The sequence below is a fragment of the Aquila chrysaetos genome, chromosome 5 (genome assembly GCF_900496995.4).
Source record: "Aquila chrysaetos chrysaetos chromosome 5, bAquChr1.4, whole genome shotgun sequence".
NCBI lineage: Eukaryota > Metazoa > Chordata > Aves > Accipitriformes > Accipitridae > Aquila > Aquila chrysaetos.
This window is the reverse complement of record NC_044008.1, coordinates 57,428,157-57,454,555: the sequence shown is the minus strand read 5'-3', so window position 1 is coordinate 57,454,555 and position 26,399 is coordinate 57,428,157. Positions and strand designations below refer to the sequence as shown.

The following is a 26,399-nucleotide window of genomic DNA, read 5'->3' as shown; positions in this document are numbered from 1 at the left end:
GATACCCAGAGAAATTAGCATAGCTTTTGTCCCTTTTGTAATCATGGCCAAGAGCAGAATAAAAATTAAAACAATTTCCATGATAGTTCTATTCAGAAATTCTATTTGGAATAATGATCTCATCATTCCCTACTATGACTATAGGTAATACAGTCCCTTCTTCATTATTGAATAGTTTTATTGTACGCAAGAGCTCTGGACACCACTTAGTGCAGATAAAGCAAATGATATTTTGAGTGATCCCTCCCCAAACATTTGGCCATCTTAAAATATACTGAATGTCTTCCGCTGTCACCCACTTGAATGGCAGCTGTAAGCACCAGAAACCTTAAAAGCTCACTCTGAGGAGCAGCTTCAGAGGATGTCACATTATCAAATCTTTGATATAAAGAACAAGTGATGATACCAACAGAAAACAAATAGATTGCTTTTCTGAAATAAAAATGTTAACATAGAAAAACTGAGTTTTGCTTTTTTTTCTTTTAATACAGGCCCTTGCCCTGCAACAGTCTATGGAGGTTTCAGGGACCATAATCTGGACTTTGTCCAAACTGGAGTTACTGGACATCAGGGGACATGTTCAGCCATCACATGCTTCTTTGACCCTGTCCCAAAGACATTCTAGTTTGCAGAGTTATCTGCTGCATCCATCAACTGTCCTGCTGCAAGAAGCAAGTACAAATATCTCTGCTGACCGGTAGGCACTGCTGTGAGATGCTGCTGTACATAGTTATGAGCTAACACCTCAAAGATGGTTTATTTTGGCTCAGTATTGCAGGGCTGAAAATAGTTTAGTAAAGTTCTGGGATATTTTTAGATGAAACAAAAACATTGTTATCCTACAACGAATAAAAACATTGCAATAGTGAGGCACTATACCATCATAAAATATTGTAAGGCTGGAAAAGAATCAGCCAATAAAATTTAAAGCAGATAGCACGTGCAGGGCACACCTAACACTTAGAGAATATTGCCTCATGTTGCAGAAGCCAATTACAATAAGAGGAGCAGAAAACTATGGGTTGCTGGACTAGCTTGAATGTGCTACTGTTTAACTTATTAATTTAGAGAATGGAAGAAAATTTTTAAGAGAGGCTCATCTTGTTCAATTCTACACAGATGTATGCAAATGTGCTGAAAATCAGGCAAGTCAAAAAAAGCCCTAAAGCTGTTCTTTTCATATGCATTGAGGGGGGAGTTAGGCTGCATCTCATCTCTTCCCTCTGTCTTTATCTTATGCTATGTTTAGATTCTAAGTTCTGAGTTGACTGCATTTCCTAGGTAATTAAAGCAAATTTTTGGATGTTAGACAAAATATCTCAGTGGGAAAAATTCAATAGCCAAAGCCAAATAGCCTGTAACTATAAATGTTCCTTTGATATAGTTTCTTTGCATTAAATAACCAAGCATCTTCTAGTCCCCAAAAGATTTTTTTTCCAGTTTCAAACACTATCCATAAAGTTTAAATTTAAATAAATCATCACTTTAAAAAGCTCTTTGTAACCCATCCACATTAATTTTTATGTCTTATATCAGTCAACAAATATTGTTAACAGTTCTCTAAAAAACATGTTTCTGAAGAACTTTATAAAATAAGGAAGCTGTCCATCTTTGAAAAGGCTAAAGCTACAAAGAATGTTTTCATGTGGCTTTTGCAAGCACTGTACTGTGTCTAAAACATTTCCACTTTCCTCCTTCCAGGCTCCCAGATCAAAGACCTTTCTCCCAGAAATGACCAAATGCCATGAGTCCTGAACAAACCCCAATTCTATTTTTCCTTTTTTTTTTTTTCTTTTTTTTTTTTCCCAGTTTTTTTTTCTTTTTTCTCTTTTTTTTTAACCTCAGGGCCCTGGCATATGCATTCCACATGGCTGAAGATGGAACAAAAGCACTTGTGTGTCTGCACTGATGCTCTTTTAACCATACTGTGAGGGCAAGGACACAAAAGCAGCATATACCGAGGTAGAATAAGACCTTTGTTTACTGTGCAGTGATAATTACTAGACCCATTTTCTAAACAAAAAGTGCACATAAACCCTCAATAAAGTGATATAACACTGAATATTTGCTGTCATAACATCCCCTGTACTGCCAGTACACTTGAGAATTTATGGCCAATTTAATTATATTTGTACTTTATTACATAAATAATTTTTACTTTTGCAATATAATCAGATTCAAATTTCTGCTTGCACTGGAATTTGTTTTCAGGCATTGGAGCATTTGCTAATGGTAAAATATTAAAGCTAAATTTCTGTCAAAGGATAATTCATATTGTAAGTAGATTGACATAAAATGATCAGTAGTTCTATCTACCATTCAAGAACAGAATTCCTAAGACCATTTATTAGGGCAGCATGAAAGCTACCCTGACAGTAACAGGACTGTCCAGGATGCAGTTTCCAGTTCAAGTTACACATACAATTTGGGCTTTTTTAAAAAATAAATTTATTAGGAAGGCCCAAAGGCTTGGATCCATGCAGTCTTGTTTCTTTGGATATTCAACAGCTGAAAATTACTGGCATATCCAAGAATTAAGTGTATTCTGCAGAACAAATGACTAATTCATTATTGTTTACCCATCTGCTTCTTTATATACCAGTTCTGAAAGTCAAGGTGGGATCAGGTATTTTTATTGTATTTTGTAAAACTGGTTAATAGTGTTACACTTTTTTCTTACGACACATGTGCCCACAAACTTAAAAGAATGCACAGGACAAAAAACTACATAGTACCCTTCCAGCAGTGCTGTGAAAGTACTGTGTGCTGCTGAAATAAATCTCACACCTATCAATCTAGGAACAGGAAAATGCAGATTGCCGTAACACTTAACAAGAGGCTCTACTGGCAGCTACAAGGGACATACTTAGATGAGGAAGAATGGGTTCCTTGGCATAGTAGATGTCAACCACCATATGGAATAAATGAAGTAAATCACACATTAAAAAGCATTAAGCAATATGTTCCAAACATATTTCTTCTAACAAGGACATGTCTAATAAAAAAGAGAAAAAAAAACACATTCTGTCAGGAGATGAATAAATTGTCTGCTTTTCAACTCAGCCCCCTAACTGAAAAAAATCGTTTGACAAATCTTGCTTGAATATCACTTGTAGATATTTCTACAGTATCTTTCGCTGTTATTTAATGTCCTTACTCAGTCATTAACTAGTAAAGTGAAGTTGGATGTAAGAATACACACAAAACAATCATTAGACAACATGTGCAGCTAGCAGAAATAATGCTACAATTATGCCTTAACTTCAGTAAAACTCCAAGAAAAATATTTTCCCATACAACAGATGGTAAATTTAATCTTTCTCTTTTTCAATGCACTAACTCTATCTTCTACTTTATTTCATCACATCTTGACCACTCTGAAGCCGTCTGATTCTTCTGAGGAAGGATTAAACATTTACATTTATACTGTGCTGCTTTTCCTCTGAACTCTAGGATTTATGATTCAGTTTCATATCCACAGATAGCAAATTATCTCCAAATGTTCACCAGTGAGTCACTATTAAGAACTACTGAACAAGGTCAATTGACAGTCTTTGATGTTTCCCGTTATTTTAAAAGTTCCTTTTGAATGTTTTGAATTTGAGTCTAAAAATAAAGAAAAAAGAAGGTGTGTCATTATATTAGAGATTTATTTCCTTCTTTTGAACTTAAAACACTTCTGCAGATCTACAGCTCATCCAGGTCATAGCTTGCTCACAGATAAGCTACTAGCGCAAAAGTAGCAAAAACTGTTATCCTTTAATATTTCACACCTCATCTTACTGAACAGCATCTTACTTTGGCAAAATTAAAAAGATTCAACTTCCTGTCTCATGAAATGGAGTTAGAAATATTTGCCAAAATAGGGGAAGTTATTTTGCTTGTTTTAGTTAGTACTGTGGAATCTGGATGATGCATCCTGGAACTCATTTTCTCATTTATATAATGACATATGTTGGAACGTAACTAAAACACTATGTCTGGAGACATTATTTACACTTACTTTCCAGTAACATAAACTAAGGTGCTAAGAAAATCAGAAAGATCATAAACTTCTTTAAAGACTAAATTGCTAGCACTGAAAAAATTAAGTTAAAGGCATACAATGTAATTAATTTAGAAATTATAATCTCATTTTTAGCCACCTCAATTTTCAGCTTCTTTTCAATGTGATTATCATAACTTCATCTGCACTTAATTAACACTGAACTCTGATTGTATTCTAGAAGAACTATTAATGGCTATTCAAATGACATGACAGATCCTGCATGTGTGTCTGTATTCCAGCAGAGATTAGCCCCTGGCAGGGCTAAGAAGTAACAAACGCAGGGAAGAGGACTTGCTTTTCATGAACAGAATACACAGTCCACACTTACTGACAACACAACTACTTCCCACAACAAACCACCACACGCTGACTGCACCTCCTACTCTTGAAGGCCTGGTTCAGCACTTCCAAACTTTGAAAGGGTTGAGAAGGTGGCAGATAAATTCTTTCCTGGGCTACTACTGTGGAAGTTTTGATGGATGCCTATACACAGCACAAACTAAACCTTTGCTAGATTTTGCAGTACTGACATTCCTAATGATGAAAAATAATTTATGTGGAGTCACTGGGATTCCATAGCAAGTTTTAGACATTAGCTGAAGAATCTTAGTTAAATCATCAGATCCAGCAAACAGAAACAGATCATTACCCAAAGTGGTAGAAGTCAGATTACATAGTACTGTATTTAAACACAACATCATTTAAACTTTTTTCCCCCTCAGTTAGCTAAAAATAAAGCAAATTTGATAGCTGACCTATGCTTTAAAACAGACATGAAACCTTAACCTGCTTTTTTTTTTTGTTGTTATCAACATATTTTCCAACTATATGATCACTGTGACAACTCCATAAACAGAGTTTGTAGGGACCACCAAAGAAAAACACTTGTTGTGGGTTTTCAGTTTTTGGGTTTTTTCTTCTTTATTATTATTTTTTTTTGTTTGTTTTGTTTTGTTTGTTTGGGTTTTGTTTGTTTGTTTGTTTCCTTTTCTTTTGGGACAGAAGGTTTATTTTCCTGTCTCTTCTCTGACCTACCCCCTGCCCAATGACAGTGGTGACTCACCAAGTGGCAAAAATGCAAGGCGGTTTCCAGCCATGGAGAGCTCATTGAGGCTTGGTAGTTGGCACAGGTGGCGGGGAACATACCACAGGTGGTTTCGGTCTGCGGTCAAGTACTGCAGTGAAAGGCACATATGTAGCCTTTCAGGTAACGTTATCAAACGATTGGTTGAAATGTCCAGTGTTTGCAGCTCCCTCAGGTCTCCAACCTCTACAATCCAAACAGAAGGAATTGAGAATCGTTAATATAACTATTTTCACAAACAAGACCACAAAAATATCTCACATAAATCAAAAACAAAGGTCATCAGTTAGCTGTGCTGTTTTTCTCTTAAGATACTGTTCTGTCAATCCATGTTGAGAACTGATACTAATAATCCCCATCATCATCTTATTTCAAATCTTTTTGATGAGGAACAGTTATCAGTTAGGCAGTATGTTTAAACACGAGATCTCTCAAGATAGAGCATTCCTGAATTGTGACAATTACTACTGTCAAAAATATCAAGCAGTTTCCTGGTCCTACATCAGAACTAGAAAAAAAAACCAAAAACAAACAACAAACCCCAAACAAAACACATTACATAGCTTACTGTTATTGAGGGTGTTTTGCATGACCCCAAATTCATTCAAATTCAAATTAATTTAAAAAAAAAGAAAACACATTTGAGGATGCAATGCTTATATCCACCTTACTTAAGATTGTGTTGCAATGAGACTTACAAATGCATGCATAACACTTCTTGCTTAGTGACAGTCTTTCACCAAGCATGCTTAGGAACAACAGCTCTGTCTTCATAATACAATTCAAAAGACCTAGTTTAAATTAGAAAAGAAATTTCTTAATAACCTATAGGTTATATTGCTATGTTACATTGTAGGAAGATATTACAGTAAGCACTAACCTATAATTGTAATAATTAGTTACAGCTTCTAGAAATTCTTTTTTAACGTTTTAAGAATTTTAAAAGTACATGTTATGACATAAATAGTATTGTATAATTTTTTTATGTTGGTAACAAATGAAGTTCTTAAAAGTCTGCAAGATGTGATCACACAAGTAGCCTCCCTTGTGCAACAGCGATTTTCCTTGTGTCTGGTCTGTGGGACCAGGATGCACTTCTTTAAGGACTGACTAAGAAATTTATTAAGCAGCTCTACAAGTTATCTTGTCATTTATTTACTTTTTTTTTTTTTTACAGTTACTCTAAAAATTGGATAACTCTATAAATTCTTTTTTCCCCAAACATGGGGAAACTGTAAACAGTTTTGCTTTGTTTTTAAATACTTTACAGCAATGGAACCAACTCATGAAGTGCTTGATGCCCCCTAATTCTTACTGCAGTTCTGAGCAACTTGCAGAGCCAAATGGACTTTGCTGTCAGCTGAATGAAACCAGCTCTTGCATCTGATAGCTGCTAAAACAAGATTCACTAGAATTTTCTACACAGAAAACACCAGACAATCTACACAATTCACAATCCGCACAATTTACATCTCTATCACCCAGATTTTTTTAAAAGATATAAATAGGGTAACACTGTTTAAGTTAAAGCTAAACAGAAGCTGTTGTGCCCTTAAGCACTCTCTCTGCAGCAGGAGCTAGAAAATTTGCTATTCCCTGAGCTCTGAGGTAGCACCTTGTATACTACACCCAAAGAAGAAAACAAAACACTAGGTTAATTTCAAGCTGTCTTCTACACAATGGGGAAAAAAAATGCCAAATCTGAAGTTGACCTTGGGAAAAACTGCTATAAATGTTACTTTCAAGACTGAAAACATGAAATAAAGGGAAGTTATAATTCAGTATTAGAGATTTTCACAAAAGTACTAATTAAACAAAATGTGTGCACATATAAAAGGAGTTTCTGCTCACTACAAACAATCCCAGCATTAACTACAATAAAGAATCAAAAACATAGTACATGCATCCTTTTATAAAAGATTACTGACAGAAGCAGCTGCTATACACAGATGACCACATTCTTCAAATCTCTTAGTTTTTATGTCAACAGCAATCCTAAGCTTTATTTTAAAAGTTTTTATTTTACTATGAGATTGAAAATGAATGGCAAAAGCAAAATAATCACTACCAAATAGCAAAAGACTACTGTGCAAAAGAACTGCAGTAGAACTCACTTTTAAAGAGTTTTATATTCATCACAAACAAAGCCATATGCTTGAAAACAGTGACAGGAAAAGAGCCACCTACATTCAGCCAAACCACTGACCACATGCAGTCAATAATAGGCCTAGCTATTTTCATGCACTAACCTTTTTCTCTGCCACTAAAAACAGTTTTCTAATTCAGTTTAGGTCCAAAATCCCATAAATGTTATGGTTGGCAAAGCTGGCAGAGTTTCAAAGGCATTGCTAGAATGATATGTTTCAAATCTAAGAGGAAATAAAAGTATTCTCATTTTATCCTTCATCCAAGAAACACATACTTGCCCAAAACTTCATCCTCTCTACCTTACTCTTCCAATGCATACCAGATGTAAACATCCACTTTCAACATACAGTGCCATATGTTACAGAAACACCCATCGACCCATGATGAAGTTAAAAAGTAAACCAAACAACTTAAAGTGCCATCAGATTAAAGATATAACTCCCAGATTCCCCTCTATAGTGTTGAAAGCTCATTTTGAAGAACATGCTCAGACATTTACTAAAGAAACTAAATTGGTTTCAATCTTGTTAAAGCAAAGGAAAACAATAAAGAGGAATAACACAAAATATAAACAATCCATTAATATGTTTTTCAAGCTTTTAGTCACTATATACTATTATCCATGCTTTAAAAATCTTGCAACATAAATACTGAAGGATGCCTTCGCTAATAAACACAGTGAAAGACTTACAAATCTCTCTTTTGCTATCACCCCATCAAGCACTAAGACACATATGAGAGGTGGACTTTGGAAATTTCAGGCAGACCCAGTGAAGAAAATAGCTATTCCCAAATAAAAAGAACTGACAGAGAGACAAGCATTATACATCACCATTAAACCACATTGAGGAGTTCCAATTATGTTTAAATGAAATTCATAAATGAATAATTTAAAATTTATATTAGCTCTAGGATTAACACTATCAAAATCAACACAGCAGAGCACTGAACCCCATTTTGATATCAGAAGCCAGAAAAAAATCCTCAGTAGCTTTGTTAATCAGAAGGATCTGAGTCCAGACGTGAAGTTCCTGTTGCTAGTTCTTTGGACCCAAGTGTTTCAGTCATGTCCATCTGCACAGATTACTGCCTTCACAAATAGCTGGGCAATTCTGTGGCTTGGCCATATGGTACAAATGTGTTCATGGCATTGTACACACGAAGTGGCTGACAGACTGTAAATCCGCACACTACCTTACTTCACAGAAACTTAAGCGCAGGCTTATACACAGAGTCCTGCCTACAGCCTCCTAAAGGTGGTTTCAGTGACAGACACATACACATAAATACTTCCCTGTATTCTAAAACTGCAAGCACTTGACTAATTAATTTATCTTTTTCATCCCTGATGAAGATTCAGAAGTGATTACTGTGGCTCCAAAAAGCAGCCTTTGCATTCATGGTAATAGCTTCCCCAACCCCTTGGAGAAAGGGACAAGTGAACTGTCATCACATGCATTTGGGTTTTCAAAAGAAAAACTGCCAAATACATTTCTCTCTCAACACAAAGAGAAAAGAAACATCAGCATACCTTTTTTTTGGGGAAAAAAAAAAAAAAGAAAGTGAAACCTTGAAAGATTTCAGGAAATTTCCAAAATTATTGACCTTCTAACAGATTGTATTTGTATAAACATCCCTAGCATCGGGGGGGGGGGGGGGGAAATCTATTTCTGATTCAGATAGTTTAAATGCCAGTCTTTAATTCCCATGGCTTTACATGAAGGAAGAAAAAACATCTGGAAGTAAGCAGCCCATGCAACATATAATAATTGCCAAAGGCAATTCAAACTTCCTTAACCTTCTGGGGGTACAGGCCTCACCAGCTGCATAACTCGAAAATAACTAACAGTTTTCTTTACATTTCAAGAGCAATCCCACCTTTCCCTGTTGGGCCATAACCCAAAAATTCATCCAAACATATATGAAACACATACACAATTGGATTTGAGTGTATGGAAGGCATGGATTTACTTTAAATCAAATGCTATCTGAGTCTTTCCATCCAAGTAAAGGAAAAAAGGGGACAGGAAAGGGCTACAGACCTACCTGCATGAGAATGCACCTCAAAGCAGGATATTAAGAGAAAGCTGAGAACCTACAAGGAATGGAAAAAGGGACTGATCAGCAGAGAGAGCTGGCACTTAGAGGTCACGCCACAGAACTTAAATGAAAACTGCCACTAGGCCAGGAAAATGGGAACTCACAGTCAAGCAAAAGGTTTCTCAACAAGAAATAAAGAGCAAGAAATGAAGAACTGGTGTCAACAAGGGGTAGAAATTAGGAGGACAGACCAAATATTAAATTAGCTTTTTGCATCATTTTTTCCTGTAAGAATAATGCTGTGTATGAGGACAGAGACAAAATACCTCATGGGAACAAGGACAAAGCACTGAAAATTACCACATCCATTACTAAAATGAAATGAGGCTGCTTAAAAAATTTCCATCCCAGAACGCTAAAAAAATGTGTTATCCATCAAAATTGCAAGCTCAGGCACAAAGATTCTCAATGAATAAGACTTTCTGGGATAGCAGCCTTGGGTTGGAGAAAAAACGTGGAACCTGTGTTCGAAAAAGCCCTGTTAACATGAACTCGGCACTCTTCAGTATCTTGTAACAACTGTTCTAAGGGGAAAGAGCAACCAAGAGTAACCAATGACTGGAACATAAATAGAAAGCAGAATGAAAACGCAACCCAGATCTCTCCAAATGTAAATCATGTTATACTGGCTTATTTTTCTTCAATGACATTTTTTGGTTAATGGTAACATATGAGTATCACATCTCATGGCAAACTATTGGGCTGGAGAAAACATTACTAGTGGTGTTCCTCAAGGGTTTACTTTGTTTAGAATTTCTATTTTCTACCTTGGTTAAAAAACCCCTAGGTTTTAGTTTGCTGTTGACACAAGCATTTAAAGTATTGCTAATATGATAGAGAACCAAATTATCATACAGGAAGAAGAGCAAGAACTTCTAGACTGAAGTGACTGCAATGGAATGAGAAATAACAGAAAATAAGGATGGTAAGAAAGTGCTGCAAGTCAGGCCTCTGCTTGAAACAATGAAGGAAGAGAAGGATCAGCTATACTGGTTCACCACCTAAGGATAATGAGCCACCAGTGAAAATAACTAATGCAATTTCTATATATAGCCAGCAATGTATTAGGAGCAGGAAAGTATGTTAATATACCTTAGTATTGTAGGCAATAATGATGATCTTGCTATTATCCTACAAACATTTACATCTACCACCCTGCTACCAAAGGGTTCTAACATGGAGGCGATCCTCTCCCTTGCCTGTCATCCACTCTGCAATGCCAGCAGCATGTCGCTGTTTAAGGCTGCAACACGCTGTACTAAAAATCTTTCCTATATAACATGGAGTAATGTTTTCCAGCTTGTGGTACCCAGAGGGACATATTCCTATGAATCCTTACAGAATCAAGTGCTGTGATGACTGGCTGTGAGTGTGAAGCACTGGACTTTGTGCACCCAGTGATCCCTCTCTATACTGGGGTCTAAAAAGGACCTTCGTTGCTTCAGGAAAAGAAGAGAAGGTGCTAAAAGTGGCTACCATACTTCACCCTTGAAATAATGTTTTAATCAACTTCCATGAGCCTGAGTACAAGATACATTTTCCTATTAGAGCTATAAAACCATGCAACAGTGAGTAAAAGGTGTTTGAAGTCTTTCATACTTACAAAGCTTATCACCTGTCTCATTAGAAAAAAATGCAAGTGTCTATACATGCCTGTGAATTTGAACTGTAATATTATTATCAGTTAAAACTGTAATGGACAGGAAATGTAAGTTTAAATCACTGAAAGCCTGATAGAAAAGATCTCCTTTAGATCTGCTCTGGGATGTCTCAGGAGACTTAAATAGATTTTAAGATGGTTAAAACAAATTAAATATCCTATTATATATTATGTTACATTTACTGTCCTACCACGCAGCTCACGTTTCATAACCTATAAAAATTAAATTTTCTAGCACAAATTGGCACTTATGATAGACCTCTGCCATCTTCAAACAAGGAAGTTTGACCATAACTGAAAATTGGCATCATTAGATTTAAGGACAAAGAAAGGGGGAGGCAAATTGAATCACATTTACATTTTGACACTGCTGTATGCAGATCTGTTACTGTATTGTTAGTGAAAGAGCTTGAAAAATGTTCTGTTTCTCAAGCCTGACACACCTGAAGACAATTCTTTCCTTGTATTTTTTCCCATGTAGGCTAATATTTGCTCAATATTTAAAGAAAAAAAAAAAAGGGACTGGAGGAGACATTTTGATACTGCAGCAACTATTTTATGAATAACCTGTTTTAAAATAAGGTGCTGAATACGAGTTCAAACCCATAAAAATTCTGTGAAAAAAGGCCTCTATCCCAGCTGATCACACTTGAATCTATTACTTTTAACCATACTTATGGTTGCATTTCACACACACATCCTGGCTGGAAAGAACAGGGAAAAAGATTTTCTGGGGTAAGTAACACCTCAAAAATGTTCCCAATTCTCAGTTTCACCTACTTCAGCCGTAAACTATATTGACTCTTCTCCAAAACATTTAAGCAGCAGATAAAACTCAAAACCAAGTGAAAAATACATACTTCTATTGAACATACCCAAATAGCATCTTTTTTTCCTCAACCTTTCTAAATGCCACAAGCCAATTTAGTACCAAGTCTTACTTATTTTGTACCATCATTCACAAGCAAAGGTGAGGAAAAGTGGCTTTCTAAAGTCCAATTTTGCTAAGCAGTAATTTTAGTTTAGCTAAAAGTGGCTGAAAACAGACATCAGGCATGAGGGTCTCATTAAGCCAAACTCATCTAAAAGGTCAGTGGTTCCCCATCTTTTACCATAATTAAGCTTAAATTAACAAAACTGGCAGCCTTGTGCATTTTATGGGTCTAACACTCTGTGCTTTTCTCAGCATCAGCACTGAAGCACCAGACAGAGAGCACAGATCCAGAGTGGTTGTCAGGTTATGCTCCATATTTCCCCCCAGTGCAGGTTTGGAATTCCATTTTCTTCCATAATTTGATGGTCTCACTGAGAACAGTTAGAACAAATCAGATTATAAAAATACCAGAAATTAACATACACGAGAAAAGCGGAAAAGGTGGGTGAACGGGCAAAAAGGATAAGGAAGGGGAAAAAAAAAAAAAAAGTTTATGCACAAAGGAAACTCAAGGCCCTGAAACGATCAGGTCTGCCGTTGTTTGGTTTGGTTTTCTTGTTTGGTCTTTTTTTTTTTTTTTTTCTTTAGAAGACAACCTATCCTTTCATTTTGTTCTAGTGTACTTTGCCTAGTACTTTACTGCCCCACAGCAAAGTACTACTGCTACACAAATATGTAATAGATGTGAAATTAACATATTAATATTATTCTATGGTTTTATTAAACAATATCCCAAATTGTGGACAGAGGAGCCGAAATGAAGTGTGAAGAGACAGAATCGTACTTTGTCAAGTATATTGCATGAAAAATTCTGCTAGCACCTTACGGAAAAGTCACTTATTTAGGAAGTGATGTGGTTTTGCTGTTGTCTTTCCTTTGAGGAGCAGCTGTTTTCCTTTTTCTGGGTGTTCCTGGGTGGTATGAACATAAACAAATGTGAATGAATAAAGCATAAGACCTATTACATTTTTCTTGTTTTGTTTATGTCTTACCATCTTTACTGCTGCACATCATCTACAGTTCACTGTGCACTAATATCACTACATGGTAAGAGGGGGAAAAGCCTTCCAGAAAAACTTTGTGCATAAAATAAAGAGCTAAAATTTGAACTCAAGATGCCAGCCAGCTGGAGATGGCTACTTAAGTACCTGCTTTGATTAAGTACAAACCAGTAATCACCTAAAACAAAGGCAAACAAAATGAGCATCCTAAAGAGGTATCAAGGATGGCTCAGTATCGTGGTTTAACCCCAGCCAGCAACTAAGCACCACGCAGCCAGTCACTCACTCCCCCGCTACCCAGTCGGATGGGGGAGAAAATCAGGAAAAGAAGTAAAACTCATGAGTTGAGATAAGAACAGTTTAATAGAATATAAAAAGAAGAAACTAATAATGATAATGATAACACTAATAAAGTGACAGCAGTAATGATAAAAGGATTGGAATGTACAAATTATGCACAGTGCAATTGCTCACCACCCACTGATTGATGCCCAGTTAGCCTCCGAGCGGTGATACCCCCGTCCCCATTCCGCCCAGTTTATCTACGAGATGTGACATCACATGGTATGGAATACCCTGTTGGCCAGTTTGGGTCAGCTGCCCTGGCTCTGTCCTGTGCCAACTTCTTGTGCTCCTCCAGCTTTCTCACTGGCTGGGCATGAGAAGCGAAAAATCCTTGACTTTAGACTAAACATTACTTAGCAACAACTGAAATACCAGTGTTATCAACATTCTTCTCATACTGAACTCAAAACATAGCACTGTACCAACTGCTAGGAAGACAATTAACTCTATCCCAGCTGAAACCAGGACATTCAGGAAGCCACAGAGACAGGGCCAGTCCTGGCTATAAATTCTCAGGCAGCTTTTTCCTTTCTTCTTCTTCAAAGGAAAAACTTCAGATCAACACAATGGACTAGCCTCTCTGACAAATATAGATTAGTAGCTCCTAACTTGTTACTACACTAGTGTCTAAATAATCCAAGCAAAGACCTATCTGTTGTGACTGTTGCTATCAACTGTTTCCAACCAAGTGGAAACAGACTCATCTTTCTTCCTTTTCTTGAGGTTGGTGGGTTTGGTTTTTTTTCCTTCCTCACCAAGAAGTAACTAAATGCATAACAAAAGCAATAGGTCCAGGGTAGATTTTCATCTTTCAGTGGAAAAGTATCATGCTGTATCAAGCCAAATTATGCTTACTTATATTACTATTGGGAGATATGAAAGAACCCTCTTCCCTGAAGGTAAACTCTGTCCCCATAACAAAAAAAATGCAACTACAAATTTGAGTGGAGTGAGGGAAAGAAAAAGAATCAAAGGAAACTCTTTAGTTTGGAACCACTCTTAGGGCAGTGGAGTCACCATATCTGTTTTTCAAAGGAATGCTAACGGATGGGATTGTCTTAACTGAAGTCCTATGAAAATAAGAATTATTCCAGGCCACTGGAAGTTACTACAAATTGCAACAGTAATTACAAGGGAGGGACTGGCTAAACATTCACAGGAAGTATTCCCACTATAATAGAGGTGCATCTTTCTTAAGTATAAACTATGGATTCAGATGCCCTTTACTAGCAGCATTAACAGGAGCTTCTCTTGCTCCTCCTCACTTGCCCGGCTCATTTGTGCTGATCAGCGTGTGGCCACCCACCAGACTCGCTAATTCAGCAGTTGAGGAGGGCAGGCAGGCGCTACTATAATGATGTGGTTACTACTGAGAAATTGGCATGGACCAACTACTAACAGTTTCTAACTAAGATTATCACCAAAAAAGAAGACATCTGACTTCAAACAACACTAGCAATGTTCTGATTTTCAAAATGCTGAGAGCAACTGCAAGCCTTATCTTAATCAGTGGAAGATACTGCTGTTTAGTGTTTCAAATCAGCACAAAAGACAAGTAAGGCTTGTAATTATACTCCCCGCCCCCCCCCCCCATCATTCAAAATTGCATTCCTTTAGCAACACAAGTGAGTAGTCTTAGTCCATAAAGCTCTCAAACATTAAATAATTACCAACTGGAGTACACTTGCAGTTGCTCAGTATCAAAGCCTTCCATAAAGAATGACAATTTAATGCAGATTTCAACAATGCTAAGTTAAACACCAGTCTTTATTTTAAATACCACTGTGATAAAGTTAAGATAACTGAAATACAGGTATCAAACTCTGTGTGTGACATGAACCGCAGGAAAGTTAATCTCACATAATACCTCCAGTTCTACACATTGTCTTTAAAAGCTTTTTCCATTTAGATTTAGTGTTAGTAAGCAATGTATTTTATTTTGCCTCAATTTATTTAATAGACTAGCCGAGTAAAAAAAAGGATGTCGATAACAAGTAGTATTTTAACTCTCTCACAATGGTATGTATAAAAGAAAATTATATTTGGTCAGAAAGGTCAAAATGGAAATCAATACATTCTAAAATTCTTCTGTTGCACAGCACTAACAATTTGTGTTTGCTCACTTTCAAAGACTGAATGACATTGTTCTCCAAGCTTCCCTGAGCACTCAAGTCCTACTAGTAAATTCCATTTGCTTAATGCACAAGTAAAATCAACTACCCGTTAATATAGCTAGTCACTGTACATAAGTTAGAGAGCTTAGGGAAAGGAAAAAAACCCCAAGGGAACCAAAGAGACAAAAGTACATTCATAGATAACTTTATTGATAAAGACTTAAGGGGAAAACAAGTTAACTTTTAACACCCAACCTAAAAATTTCAAAAACTAAGCTTCAAGAGCTAATTTTTTCTTGTCACAAATGTTAATTTGCTGCAACAAAAAAGAATCTCAAAAATTTCGAATTAGTAAGAGGTTGTACATGAAAAATGAGTAGCAAATTACTTTACTTTAGTCAACAGGTAATTTTCTTCCAAAAACTAAATAGCTGAATAGGCTCTATCAACTAACAACTACTCAATTTCACGAACAAGTTTGCAACAAGTTTGCAGCCATGTGCTGGCATAGCAAATACACGCTGTTTAACTTTCACCAACGTCGTTACAGTGGTGCAGTAAACAATAAACTGCAGTTTTCAGCATTTTTTTTATTTTAAAACAGTGTCGGTAAAGGCAGTAAGCAACCCTCCTGAAAAGCTGGTTTTGCTTGTATGGCTTACTTAGTCTTTGCTTAGGACCTTCCTGAAATAAGTCAGTGCAGCAAAACAAAGTTAGAGCCCTTTGGCAGTATAACATTCTGAAATCAGTAAGGCATTCCTAATGTAAACCTGGAATTTGCAAAGCATTTACTACTACCATTTCCTTTTTCACACATTTACAAACTGATGAAAAATTTCAGAGAAAAAAGACCCACAGTTTAATATCTGTTCAAAGCTGAGGTTCTTTGAAACCCTGACTAAACGCTATTGAACAGATTGTCTGCATTAAAGAAGTTTTCATACTACAGAAACACAAACACCATTTGTATATGAAACACATCTTTCTGAGCATACATCCAACTCTCCATCTTGGAGGTTTAGTCTCAGCCTTGTCAATACACATCTGTCTTCACCCATGTGAACAGCTATTGGCAAATGTTTATGAGAGAGGCCCTGAGCATCTTAAAACCCCCTTTAAGTTCAGTTTTGCTTTTGGGTAACAGTTCTAAAAAGAAAGACTTTTATAAGTATTTTAACGAACATCTGTTCTGAAGTTTCACAAGTGAACTTCATATACATCATATGTGCCCTGAACCAGGCAATCAGTAAAGTCAGATCTTTACTATCAGAATGATCAGAAGAATTCAGTGCTGACAGATGAGGTACAAACCAGCTTCTTCTGAAATTCCTTTACTTAGGAAGCTAGTCTGATATTAGGCACTATATGATCACTCAAGTTCAGTTTAATTTCTTGGAATACGTTAACTCTCAAGAACAAGTGATGATTTTTATAAAAACAGACAGTCAAAGGGAAAAGACTTACTAGAAGTCCCATATTCTTCTTCTCATAAAGACAGGCTAATACATGCATTGCGCAAGAAGGAGAATCCGCCTCATGACAGCCCCAAGCTATGTTGCTCAGAACGTGACTGTTGCCAGCCATTGCATGGAAAAACCCTTGTATCAAATTCCAAAGAAGAAGCTTTGCTGGGCTCAGTAGAGGATTCAGCCTGTTGAAGGAAGAAGTTCCAAAAGGAGGGGCATGACACCTTAAAAAAAGTTACAGTAACTTACGTGAATTTTATTTTAATGTAGTTTTTTTTTCTTATGTAAGAATACAGTTGAAAAATTCTAAAGATTTCTTTTGGGGTTAGTTTTTCTGTTTTTTTGTTTTTTTAAAACACAAAAGCAAACACCCCTGCCCAAATGTCTTAACATAGGTCCAAGCATTCTATTGTAATAAATACAACAGTGACTACATTCATTTTCAACAGTACTGAAGACAGTTGTACAGCAAATCAGCCAGACAAGCAATGAAGCATCATACCTTCTCAGTTATGAAGATTATCAGAGATGCTACCAAGAATTTCAGGGTGGGAGGGGATTTGCCAGAGCTATGAATGGAATAATGATCTGTAGAGCTTTAGAGCCCACACAGGTAATACATAAATTAAAGCACCAAGGAATGTTAGTTTTTATAGTCTTTATGGATTTTCAGATACATTTATGTAACTAACACCTTCAAAGACTCAGAGCAAGACTACAACACAGAATTACATACCTACAGAATTACAAAATTAAATTCCTGGTAGTCTGCTTTTATACATCTTAGATTCAACTCCACAGGAGTAAGACTGACCAAAAGCAACCAAAGACCCTCCACTTCTCCTTCCTCTCCTCTGCTATGCAGTCAATAAACTCACATAAAACAAACACCACAAATGGAATAATTACTGAATTCAAACACAACTGTGGCCACTTTCAAAGTTATTTTTTTCTGTGGTATATAACTGTGTCACAATGAGGCCTGTCCATAAATCTCAAACCCAAGTTTTCAAACCATCAAAACATAAAAACTGAATAATTCTATTTGACCTTCATTATTTAGGTCTGCGTGCCAGGTCTAATCAGTTCTCACAAGCACATTCCAGTTTTTAAAAACAGACTGTAGAAATACATTTTTCAAACTAAAAGGAACAGAATGCATTGTTTTGATGCTACAGCCTGAAGCCCTTTATCTGAGTTTTATCAAAGTATACTCTATCACTGATCAAAGCAGCAATGACAACTTAACGTTCTTTAAAGTTATATACTGCTGCATAAACTTCCCACTTTTGCCTTGTGGCCTCCGGCTCAGCATGTCATTGGGAGTATATTCAAAGGTCAAGAGACTTTCTTTCAGAAGCCCTCTGTTCCCAAGTGGCAGCTCTAATGATTGCAGGAGCGGAGAGTAGAACAGGGTAGATTAATTCCATCAGGGCTCTGTTCTCATATACCCTAGAAAATTCAGGTTGTCATTTCTTCTGTCAGATGTTTGAAAGACTACTTTGTACATTACTGTATGAACTATTTGTATGTGGTAGCAGCATTTCCATGTCACCCTATTACTGATTTTATTATCATCTATAGACCTCTTCTCAGTCTAGCACTGAAATCAGTATTTCATTTTAAATTCCTTTCAATTTAGTATTTTGCATATGCCATGTGACTGGCAGACTTTTTGAAGTAAAGTTTGGAAGTTACTTGGACATGCAAGATGACTTTTTTTTTTTAAATCTGTATTTTAACAATTTACTGAGAAATCTCAAATTGAGTTTACTAGAAAAATACTATGCAATTTTATGTTTAATGAACTGTGTTGAAATGAATTGTACTTAAGATTCCTTATTTAATAAAAAGGCATAAGAACATGCAACCTAACTACCATGCTTCTACAGTTATATTTAAGATCTCCAACATCTCCATAAAGTTTTAAGCTTCAGATGAATGCTTGTCACAATTACTTAACGCACTCTCAACATATTCAAAATTCCTGTCCACCCCCCCCCAGACAAGAGGAAAACCCCTGGAGAAACAAGGCTTACAGTGACTTGAGAAATCAAGGACTGCCGAACAGAAGAATAAGCCAGGATTCAAGAGGCAGTACCAAATCTCTTAACAACAGAGAATCCAGTTAAATCTGCTCCCATACTCTCAGGAATGCACCAATCGTCCAAGTACCTCACCATTAAAAGCAGCACTCAAACTCCTGTATCTTGGCACACCTCCTTTATCTCCTATCTAAAAGCCCTGGAGGGGGACGGCTACCAGGGGAAAGCCCATGGCCCAGAGCTTAGAAAACATACGTGTTCCAGCAAAGATTTTTATTTTCGCAAGTGGAGTACTGCAAAGCCAGAAGCACAACAGGCTTCAGAGCACCACTGGTAATAATTAGGCTGGCTCTTCTCTGCTCCGTCCTGATTTCACCTACACCTTACCAGGTTTCCTACTAACTCCTTTTCCAAGAAGGAAAGGAACTGGGTGGTGGGGAGGGACATACGGGGCTAGTGGGGCCAGATTCTGCAAGTTTGATGCATGGTAACTTTCACAAGGATCTCACATGGAATAGTAGGGAACAAATGGCAACATTGGCCCATTCTCAGAAACCAGTTTCAAAGCACTAAACCCATAAATATCTGGGATTTTGATGCTTCAGAGGAAATAAAAATTTAAAATAAAAAATTGCGCAACAGCAGGTCACAGGCAGCCTTGCACTGACATATTCTTACCCTCTAAAATAATGTTCTTTCTACCAGGAATACAATATAATAAAAAAGTATTTTAATGATTAGAACTCACATGGTGTCATTCTGAAAGATGTCTCTTTCCAGACATGTGATACCACCATAACTTTCACCAAGATTCTGTGGCCAATAAGAATTATCACATAAAAAGGGAACCTTTACAGGTCAATCCCCCTGCCCAAACCATATGAAGAATTCAAATGAACTTAACATGGTCTGAAATACTGATGTACAGCACCTTACTCTCAGGCACTCTTGGATCTATTCATGAACTCAGTAATTAAATGAGCACACTGTTCATGTTTTAGATATAGTCAAACCTCAACCAGGCAGAGATTTTTCAAATTAAAGCATCACCAAAACCAAAGTAGGGATCTAAGAAAGTGATTGATCCAAAATCTTTATCATCTTGCTAAAATACGTAAGAAAGAAGAAAAAAAATCGAAATCAGTAAGGTCAAGTTACAATTTTGAGTGACTTTTAAATATGGTAAAACTAGTATTAGAAAACTCAAGCACTTGGTCATTAGCCTTTTGCTTCAATAGGATTTTAGCCTTCAATTTATTACCATGAAACCTCAATGCCAGTTTCAGTTTGTCCCTGATCACTTTTCCGGATACATAATGACCACAGAAGCTGTTTTATGACCTATTTTTTATAAAATTGCAGGTATTTGGAAATATGATGCAGTGAGCCATATCACAATTTCTTAACTAAAAACATGCTCATTAAAATAGCTTAATTTCCAAATACTTTTCCCAGTGATTGCACTAAATTACAATAGCAAATTTTAAGATGGAATTTTCTAGTCCAATAAGCCTAGTACACAAAGCAATATTTGAATACATAATTTAAATGTTACAATGAAAGACATTGATGGTTTCTTCCAACTGTTTCCTATTAGTTTTCAGATTAATGAATTACAACACATACATACTTAGCACATGCATTTTTGACAACCTGCTGTGCAACGCCATGAGGAATACCACAGGCCATTGTTGAAAGAGATAGTTTTGTTGTTTTTTTTGTTTTTAACGTCATTTCTGCTACAGTTACGGGAAATATTTCAGTTCCAGTACGCCCAATAGAAGGCCATCCGGAATAAGTGTTGGAACAAAAGCATACATTAGAACAACATTTTAAGCTTAAACTATAGCTCTAGAATTTTTCTGACTATGTGTTTATACTACTATTTTTGCTACCAGCATCCAGTGACATTATGAACCTTCCATGGTATACTAAAAAATTTTGTATGATACTAACAAGGCCCTCAACAGGAGGGGGATTGACAAAAAATAACCGTACGAAGGGGCAAGCAGAGAGAGAATAGTGAGCAGCTCTGCATACACAGATAACTCATTCTGACACACTATACAGGTGAGGGTACACAGGAAAAACTTCAGTTAATAAAAATTTCCAGGAATTTAATGGAATTTTTTTATTCTGTCTTCACTTCCCTCCCCATAAATTTAAAGCACTCAGAAGTACTAGTAGTCCTCCTGAGAATTTAACCCAAACCAAATGTTTGAGCAAGGCAGAGTCTGTTGTAAAATCTCACACAATCAACATCCTTTAATTAAATAGGTAGCACTGTGTTTGGACATGCATGAAAGCTAATCTGTAAGAAATACCACTTGTACAATACACTGCCCTGTGCTGTGGTCATCTCTATTTAGGTCACAAATTCCAATAACAATCAGTAACCATCCACATTGCCATTTTGTTCCTAACTCTTCAGAGATTACTCTCTGCTATAATTTCCTAGGAGACATTTTTCTTGAAAAAATTTCAGTCCTTACAGGCTGTCAGGGCAGGGCTGTATTGGAGTTTATACAAGATCAAAACACATAAAAATCTTTTCCTCCTAGAAATTCAAAGAATGTTTCAAAGGTACTATCAGTTATTTTTATTGTGCTTCTACATTAATACAGCATAATTACTGAAGACTTACTAATCCTAATATGAAAAACCAATACAGTAACAGGCAAGTGTGGGTAAGTTTTGCATTGATTTAGGTAAAAAAAAAAAAAAAAATTTGTTGTTGTTGAACCTAAGAGCTAAGGTAAACCTTAGTATGCTGAGTCTTGGTTTTATACAGTAAACTGAATCTAGAAATTAATTATTAAACAGCATATATTTTACAGATCTGTGCAAAGAAAAAATTATTTTTAATAATTGGGCATCAACCTACTTCAACGAAAACAACATATTATGATAATAATTAAAAGATATTTTTATTTAGAAGTCCATGCTCCTCTAAATAGTCACATACTTAGAGAGTGCAAAGCTCATGTAACCTAATCTATGTTTTCCTCAAATCCCCACAAGTCCATTTACTTAAAAACACCACACTCCTGGATGGGTGCCTGGCGTACCAGACCTGTCCCGTCGTGCATATTTTTATACATGTTACTAAATTAGGAAAGCAGAGTGGACTAAGGTTATGCCAACTCTGAAAAAAGAACAGGGTCTGCATCAGTCTGTGCCTTTGCTTTTAAAGTCACAATCCTTATTTAAAAAAACAAAACAAAACAAAACCAAAAAAACCCAAACTTTATTAAGTATCAAAGCGGTCTGCCCTAATCAGAGACAGTAATAAAAGCAGAAGGGAATGGGGGGGGGGGGGGGGGGGGGGGGGAACCCCAAATTATTCCCCCCCATTTTGAAGGCTCTATAACAAAATATGGAAAACAAGTTTAAAAAATGAGTTAGGACTGCATATTTTAATGCCAGGGTCTAGAATAAGAATAGACTTATTTGCATGCTGTACCCCCGATCAGTGGAAATCTACTGTGAAAAGGAAGTAGGGAAGAAGTTATGTTTATATGCCTTTAATTAAGATTTACTGAAATACCTCATATTGAGCTCTAATCAGAACTACTAAGTTGGGTATTCAAGAAGTCTTTACCCGTGAAATACTGGTATGAATAGTAAATAGAGATATTGTACTTTATAGCGACTTAAAAAAAAGTGAGAGAAATGAATATGCAGTTTTCATGTCTCAAAGTTTTTCTTGCCCCCAATTACCAAAGCAAATTCCTAAGCAAAACAGACTTAGCAATAATCAGTTAACATTCTAAGGGTTACGTTATAAATAGACAAAGCAGTAATCGACAATTATAGTTTGATTTATAATTTTAATAACGATTGAACCCTTCCTGTCGTTACCACTGGAGTTACCTATGCAAGAGAAAATAATCTAGTGTTTATCTGCAAGTTATATTTTTCAAAATTCATCTTCATGAACTCTTCCAGCCTTTTGGAAGCACAAGTTGTTTCAGTTACAAAAACTCACTGATCTTACCCCTATTAATTTTCTATTAACTTAGAGAGTTATTAATTATGGAAAGGTAATTATTAATTTCCTAATAACGGGTAGAAAGACTCAATCCTCCCCAGTATTAAATATGATCAACCTCAAAAAGGTGTGGTCTTAACAAATGGAATGGGAACACCCATGTTCTATTTCTGGTTAACACTGACTGATGCTGTGGCCTGGAGCAAATCACTTCTGTACAAACACTTTTTTCCATTTTATAAAATGAGGATAACACTCCCTTATCAGCTTCGCAGGATCTTTCTCAAATGCTTTGAAGATGAAGTGTTATAAGACTACAAATGTATTTTAATGAGGCTTAAACCGACTATATTTCTAAAACATTTTGCCTTAAAACGGAAAAGGATTTGAACAGAAATGAAATGAAGAGTATATGCGCTATTAACCTCCCCTAAATATTGTTGCAGTTTGCACTTTGGAAACACCAAAGGCAGATGAATAAATTTCCTTCAGATTCTACCTAAATGAAGAAAAATGGCAAGAAGTGGATGCAATATGCAGAAGTTTCAAGAGATAGCATGGAAATGTCAATTTGAAATGGAAGCCACACATCTCCTCATATGGGGAAGAAAGGGCATTTGCTAAGCCTGCCTTTGACTCTTGCAGAGATCTGTACCCCCCTTCAGCAACAGCAATTGCTGGTGCTCCCCAGTCACCTGCACTTTCACCCTACGGATTAAGAAATAGCATCACGCAGTTTACATGAAGTTTGGTATTATTTAACTGCAGGGGCTTTTTTGCCTGATCAATGTGCTCAACTCTTGGTTTTTAAAGTTCCCTGACAACAAACACAAAGGGAAACTTGGTCTAGCCCATGTAAAGACAACTGCTGATGTATTTCTTCCCCCCCCCCCTTCTTAAAGGGAACTTTGCCAAAAGATGGGCTGGGATCATAAACCATACCCTATTCTTTGTTTAATTACTTAGCTTTTGCTCTTGACTTGGCAAAACATTAAGCTTTTCATTTTAGTAAATCTATAATTAACTTCAACATGTGCTGAGTAAACATAACCTCATTTTTAATTAAATCTTAAGAACAAGATGCTACAACATGCCATTTCTAAGGAGAAGTATATCTCAAGTAACGTGCAATAAAAAAATCTAATCCATGTCAAATAAGAAACTTAAGTCCAACTTTGAGTATAACTCACCCTTTTTTAAGTCATCTGTTGTCCAAACGTGCATTCACTAACTACAAGACCAAAATGTAAATCTGAAAATCAAAAGTTTCCAAGGCTAAAGCCAAATCAAATCTAAATGGTAACACAGCAAAACTGAGAGATAACTTTGGCTTTGGAACTCCTGAAGAATCATTTTTCCAGTATATTTCACTGGATTACTTTTTTTTTTTTTTTTTGCAAATGATGCAATAATGCTTACACAAAGAGAAAAGAAATACAGTTTCTCAAAAATGAAAGGAGTTGAAATATCACATGTATTATAAACATCAGAAACAAAGGGGAACTTCCTAATTCGTCATTCATAAGTGAGAAGATTCAGAAAATGTACTTCTGAGAGCACATTCATATTGGACTAACTACAATTCTAAATTAAAATGAGACACCAACTCTCTGAATAAAGAGAAATCTTAAAAAACTAAAGTTAAGCTACTATGAAAACATAATGTCAACTCTTAAGTCAAGCTTACACATGAACTAATGTAATAATATCAAATAATAACCATATTTTGTTTATGCTGCAACTCTAAGATTTTTTTCAAATAAGATCTCTGGCATTACATATTTCCAAATGGCCCTCAAGAATTTAGATTATTTAAGTGCTACAGTTAAATAGTACAAAAGTTCACAAAACTTTACAGCATGTTCAAGAACTATATATAGCAGAGCCAAATAAAAGAACCAAGAAATTGTTCAAGACAGAAGCTACAAGATTTACAGTTTGCAGAACAAAAAAATGCTGTGCATTTCAATAAAGGGCTCAAGAGAACTTAATAATATTAAATCTCATCTTCTTACTTATTTGCAACTCTTTTAATCAGCTCTCCTCTCAAAGACAGAGTCTCTCAGTTAGTGATTCTGATTACCACAGAATCTAGATACTGATGACTCCGCATTAGACAGAAGCTGGTCCACTTACTAACTTTATCCAAAGTATATTCAAAACATGACTTCAAGAGAATTTCACAAAGCATTTTCTTCCAGCCATTTGATATTATATTTCAATTTCAACATGCTTCTTCTGGACAAATTTTTCCCTTTGCTTCTCATCAAGTTTAGCTTTGTCATCTTTCAACAATTCTCACAACAATTTAATGATGCATGATGGAAATCCCATTGTTTCAGTGGTAGCGCACTATTAAGCAAAGTGCCTTGAGGCCAAAGTACATGATCTTATCCATGGGTGACGTTGATTTGCTAGTGTTTGCTCAGCACAAAGGTAGGATTATCCTTTACACTACAAGAGTGCCACAGCACAGAAAGCGCTTTCTAATCTCCAAGGCCCTTTCCCCCCCCCATCAATCCTGTATTGCCTGATTTCTTCAGGAAACTAAGACTTAAGCATTCATTATATATTTTCATCATTCTCCCCCATCTCTGCCCCTAAAGTAACTTCTTCAAACTAGTTGGACAATCATGACCAAACCTGAGAAAAGAATAGAGGTCTTCATTATTAAATTCTCACAAGTTTAATGAAAACAGGTACTTAAGAGACCAAAATCTTGCCCATCACATTGAAGATAAACAGCAGCACAGGCTCAACCTTTATTAGAGCCTGAAGAATGTCTACAATCAGACTGAAGACATAAATCTTTATACGGCTTCATGATGCATACTATTTCAATGGTTTTAAAAAGAGTTATGCTAGATTTCTATAAGGCAAATATTAAATACTAAAAATTAACATTAATTGTGAATTGTGGAACAAAAACATTAAAAATACATAATAAATCAACTTATGCTATTAATTGCATTGTTTCTTTCAGTTCTTAATCACAATTAAGGAAGACACAACAGAGAATCATTCTTAAAATACAAAATGCAATAAAAAAGTGTGGATGTTCAGACACTTAATGGCTAACATTTACCACCCAACTGTTCTGCAGTTGTAATGAAGAGATTTTTTTAGCAATTGATTAACGGTATTACTGAGAGTATCCTCCTAGATATCCACTGAGTTTCAACAAAAACTGAGGGTACTTGTAACACCACACACTGGGAAGGAAAAGACAAGGGGAATGACAGGGCAACAACTCTAAACTAAGCTTTTTATGTGATGACATCATTATGCTGCACGTTGGCCTATGTGGTTACACAAGGTGAATACTGATCAGCCTGTCTTAACTAGAACCTCTGCTGTGATAAACAGTTCACTGCCATTTGTGTGATATGTGCAGGTCTAAGTGTGGAAGAAAACGGTCACTAGTTCTGAGAAGTTACTTTAAAAAATGACTATCACCTATACC

At 36.1% G+C, this 26,399-nt stretch overlaps 1 protein-coding gene across 6 annotated transcripts in view; it reads right to left on the bottom strand.

Moving 5' to 3' along the window:
- The window catches only part of LRRC28 (leucine rich repeat containing 28), a 58,118-nt gene that overhangs the window by 18,400 nt on the left and 13,319 nt on the right, over nucleotides 1-26,399 (bottom strand). For all 6 annotated transcript variants that reach the window (XR_005932485.1, XM_041123801.1, XM_030016022.2 and 3 more), the window contains one exon: nucleotides 5,112-5,318. Coding sequence is in view for 5 of the 6 variants with exons in the window: in XM_041123801.1 (XP_040979735.1) it covers nucleotides 5,112-5,318 (207 nt within the window). In the remaining variant the exon portion in view is untranslated. The remainder of the gene's footprint in view (nucleotides 1-5,111; nucleotides 5,319-26,399) is intronic.